General features: G+C 38.5%; 1 protein-coding gene across 1 annotated transcript in view; it reads left to right on the forward strand.

Moving 5' to 3' along the window:
• HSD17B3 (hydroxysteroid 17-beta dehydrogenase 3) overlaps positions 1 to 5047 on the forward strand; it is a 45359-nt gene that overhangs the window by 25869 nt on the left and 14443 nt on the right. Inside the window, exons 4-6 of the mRNA XM_019517340.1 lie at positions 559 to 666; positions 1372 to 1439; positions 2519 to 2554. Of these exons, the coding sequence (XP_019372885.1) occupies positions 559 to 666; positions 1372 to 1439; positions 2519 to 2554 (212 nt within the window). The remainder of the gene's footprint in view (positions 1 to 558; positions 667 to 1371; positions 1440 to 2518; positions 2555 to 5047) is intronic.

Genomic DNA, 5047 nt, shown 5'->3' on the forward strand with positions numbered 1-5047 from the left:
GATGTTGTGTAGATTATAGACACCTCAATTTCCCTTCCCTCCTCAAATTTCTTCATTAATTCTTCAAAAAGTCCTTGGTAGGCCCATTCTGTAAAGAGATAACTATGATGAACAAAAGCACGTTATATTTGAGAAGGGAAATATTATTTCATAACCAGCCCTACAAAATGGGTAACTAGTGCTGCTTGTTAGAATTTTTTTTATAATAAATTGCAGCTATTTTATAAACACTAAAATAATTTAGGAAAAAGGGGATTAGACATATTTTTGGGGTAGTATTAGTTTGGGAGCCAAGTTTTGTTTGGAGATTTAGGCACAGCATTCATTGATTTCAGAGAAGAAATTGACTGTGTTTTCAAAGTCATTTTCCCAAACAACAACATATTACAGCAAGTGTCTTTTGTTTATATGTTGATCACTCTTAAAAAGAAAGAGATTTGGTGTTTCATGTAATTCTGAGGGCAGTAGTTAGATTGAACGTGAAGTTCTGTGGCTCGTTGCTCTTGGTTAGAATTCTCTCTTTGTATAAATATGCTTTTTTGTTGTTGTTAACTACAGAGCAGGCCACAGGTAGAAAAGTGAAGGTCATACAAGCTGACTTTACAAAAGATTGCGTGTATGAGGCTATTGAAGAAAGTCTTCAAGGCTTGGAAATTGGAATTTTGGGTAAGTTAATTAGGCCCATTCATTGAAGAGTATTTTGAAAAATGCATTATTCTTATTTATATAACATGTTAGGCGGTTGGAATTTATTATGCAGCTACAATTTAGTGTCACTTATTTTTTAACCTGGTGTAAATTTCACAAAGAATAACACATTTTTTAATATGCAGATTTTGTTAATTTAACGTGAGCAACGGTTTAACACAATGTTTTGAGATATTATAACTAGGTTTATAAGGTGAATGAAGACACAGGGTTGCCTGTTTCCCTAGCAGTGTACAGCAATTTCCTTTACTAACCAAGGAGACCTGCTATCCATATTCTGTGATGACTGTTTAGCATCAGTTAATTCATTTTCGCTAATGATTGTGTTAGATCTGTGTGGAATTCTTGTATTCAACCTGAAAACTCATTGAAATGAGCCTTTGGTTCAGGCTTGCTGATGGAAGATGAATAGGAACAATAAAAAATAATCTTTTTTTTTTAAGCATCCTTTAAAAAAATAAAAAACCCCGTAATAGCCTGTTTTAGTTCCACTGAAGTCAAGCTTGATAGCTTCAATGAGAACAAGATCAGACGCTAAAACGGCATTTCTTCTCACATAGCATTTAAAAGCTTCTAAAACTTCAAGAGAAACCGTTTGTTTAACTGGCTAAATTATGCACTTCATCCTGATATGGTTCTTATTATTATGTTTCCTTTGATTAGTTAACAATGTTGGAATGCTTCATAATCCTGTTCCATGCCGATTCCTTAATGGACCAGACATAGCTGAGGTAGGATTACTCTGTGGTATTCTTCTTGCAATGTAACAATTAGGCTCTGTAGTTCCATTTACTAAAGGAGAGACCCTGCTCCAGTCATAGTAGTCAATGGAAGTAAGTCATTCAGTGTAGTGGGAGAAGAGCTGGGCCCTAATGGACTTTTCAAAGGGGCTGGTGAGAGAAGAACAATGTTTAGAATTAAGCAATATTGACTAAAGGGCTTAATGATTGACTGGGAGAGTGGCTGACTCAGGGCACAGTGGTGAAGAATCAGTAGTATCTAGGGCTGTTAGTTATGACATGTTTTCACATCACTAGGCATATTGATGCCCAGCCTGGTCATGGCTTTTAAAGTGTTTCTACAGTATAAATGTGGAATAATAATAGTAGTAGTAGTAATAATAATAATGTCTAAATGAATGTCTCTGCTTTGAAGTTGCTGTTGCTTGTATAAATGGAAAACTTTCTCTTGGCTTTGTTGGTGAATATCACTAGGTTTTAAAGAAGGATAGTTTTAGAGAATAAATACCTGGTACAGTTTATGCAGTCAAACTTCTTGAATTTCTCTTCACCTTGCCACATTGATGCTATTATATTAAACCCACATAAGCAATGTTAGAATTAGTTTCTACCTACACCACTTTTTCCTCACCCCCACTTAAATATGCACCTGGCTGGCTTTAAAATAAATCACAACCTGGACCATTGAGGGCCACATTTTTAAAAAAGGTTCCACCTGGTACTCAAACATTACACTTTACTTTCTGTGTCTATCTACTTAATTTGATTGCACAGATACAGTTTGTTTGCCCAGCATCCCAGTGTTGGCATCTGCAAAGACTTGGAAAAATTATGTCTGCACAATCATAACCGTGCTTTTTGAAGGGCATGTTTAAATTAAATGAGCAAAAAAGCTTGTATGCATTTGTGCTCCTAAATATGCATGTGCAGCTCCTATGAAAGTATGATAAATAGGGTATAGTGCAAAAGTCACTTTTAGAAGTCTTTTCAAAATGAATCTTTTTATATTATCAACACCAGCTTTGGAACTCCTCAAAATGCATCATTGCATTTTTCTTTGTTTCCAATAGAACCTCATCAACTGCAACATTATCTCCGTTACCAAGGTATGTGATGCATGCATTTTTAACATGCAAGGCAAAGAATATATTTCTGAAAAAGACATTAACCGAAAAAGACATGAACCCATTCCTACCTACCTTCATTTTGATTTGTTTACCCCTATTTGCTGATCCTTAGCAGAAAGAGCAGTATTACTTCAGGGATTTAATCAACATACCACATTTTACTACCTGTGAACTATTTTGATAAAAGCTATTTGAAATCTTTGTGATGATTTTTTTTTACGTCCAACTGAAAACTTCTTAATTCCAACGAACTCTTTTATGAGAGAGTTTCTCAGACCTAGGATGTACAAGAAAGGGAAGGAGAGATAGGAAACCAAATGCTTTGTCATAATTCTTGAACCAGTTGTCACAAGACAGAACTGTCATTCTCTGCCAGCTCTAATTCTGATTATCTACTTGAAGTCAGGCAATATTTCACCACCTGTCTAAATCGGATTAAGATTTCATTTTGCTCTGCTTCTTGGAGCAGCATATTAAACTGAGCTACAGCCTAATGCTTCACAGTTCACCTCAACCTTAACTAATATAATTCTGAACATATTATGAGAGGTGTTTATCAACATCCTCTCACTTTAATTGTTAAAAGTCTCTTCACCTTATCTAAGTACCTACCTCCCAAATTTAGACTGCTGCTTGATGACACCACGTACTTTCTCCAGCACATTAGACCAAACCTCTTGTTCTCCTCTGAGAATTGTTTTGATTATTTACCAAGGAATATTTTTGTTGGAGGATATCTGGAGTCTAAAATGCAGCAAAAGCACGTACCCAAAAACAACTCTACTTGAAGAGGGGGAGGGGGAGGAAGGGAAAGCTGGGTTCAAGCATGTTGGAATAGGATTAGCCAAAATAAGCAGTGTCAGCTTAGATAAATATTACATATTTTAAAGAAGAATAAATCCTCAAGCAATTGTTTAATCAAAATAAAATAAACATTTTTTAAAAAAGGATTTTTTTTGTTGAAAGCCCGGTTACTGTAAGTCAGTTGAACAGAACAGACAAGCTTGCATATCCGTCTGTACAATAAATACACACACTCAATACAAAGAACAAGCATGTTATGAAAATCTGAGTATGGTTTACACGGTCTCCTTTTATTTCTTTCTACAAAAATCCTCATCCAGTAGCCACTCCCCACCCCTCCACCTTGCTCCACCCTCCCATCTTTCAAAGTCCTGATGATTTTTCCACCCAACTACTACAGCCTTCTTCCTGGCATCTCACATATCCACTTCCCCCCCAGTAGTCTAAACCAGGAGTGTCAAACTCACCTCATCCCACAGGCCAGATGAATGTTGCAGGGCTGGCCAGATGTATTGGGCCCAGGGACCTCCCCCATGTTAGTTCCAGCACACATAGTACCCACTCTGGCTGGTTTTGGAGGTAAGAGGCCCAGCATCCTGGATGCCTGGCTACCATCACAGGAACAAGTCACAGTGCCAGGCTTCTTCCTCTGGTGCTGCTGGGGCTCTTGACTGCAGGTTTTGCCCAAGTGCTTGGCTGCTGCTGTAGGGACAAACTGCAGTGCTGCTGGGGCTCCAGTGCCACGGGTCTTGCCCAGGCCTCAGGAAGGTTCCCACACAGCAAAGCTGTGGGCCAGATCTGGCCCATGGGCTGTATGTTTGACACCCCTGATCTAAACAAAAAGCTGATAAAAAATTGTGATCCTTGCCCACTTCTCTATGTCCAACCCCTTTTCAAATGTTTCCTTTGGCTTGTCTTCTATCTTGATCAGATATAAGCTCCTGGCCTTTTGTCCCTCCAAATTCTTATCATCCTAGCATGAAATTCTGGTCCCATTGAAGTTAATCGGCTTTTTGCCATTGACTTGAATAGGGGCAGAATTTCTCATGTAGCATCTCCTTTCCTCTTTATTCTTGATTCTTTCTGTTACCATCTTTGCTTCAATGAGGCTTCAAGATAAATTTATTGAAATCTTACAGCCACTCTCACTTCTAGACCTTTATCTGTTTGGTCCACGGTGCTTGGTAACTCCTCCCTTACCAGTCTGACTTGACATACCTTCATCCTCTGGTTTTTTAAAGACCATTCTGAACATAAAGCGTATGTTTAGGGTCCTGGGACATATGACTTATGAGGATATGCTGAGGGGACTGGGTTTATTTAGTTTGGAGAAGAGAAGACTGAGGGGGGATTTAATAACAACCTGAAGGGTGGTGGTTCCAAAGAAGATGCACTAGATTGTTCTCAGTGGTGGCAGATGACAGAACAAGGACCAATGCTCTCAAGTAGCACCCATGGAAGTTTAGGTTAGATATTATGAAAAACATTCTCAGTAGGAGGGTAATTAAGTACTGGAGCAGGTTATCCAGAGATGTCATAGAATCTCCATCCTTGGAGGTTTTTAAGACCAGGCTAGACAAAGCCTTGGTTGGAATTATATGGTTGGCTATGGTTCTGCTTTGAGCAGGGGGTTGGACTAGGTGACCTCCGAGGTCCCATCCAACCCTA

The sequence above is a fragment of the Gavialis gangeticus genome, unplaced genomic scaffold (assembly GCF_001723915.1).
Source record: "Gavialis gangeticus isolate Ggan-Ray unplaced genomic scaffold, GavGan_comp1, whole genome shotgun sequence".
In the NCBI taxonomy this organism is placed as follows: domain Eukaryota; kingdom Metazoa; phylum Chordata; order Crocodylia; family Gavialidae; genus Gavialis; species Gavialis gangeticus.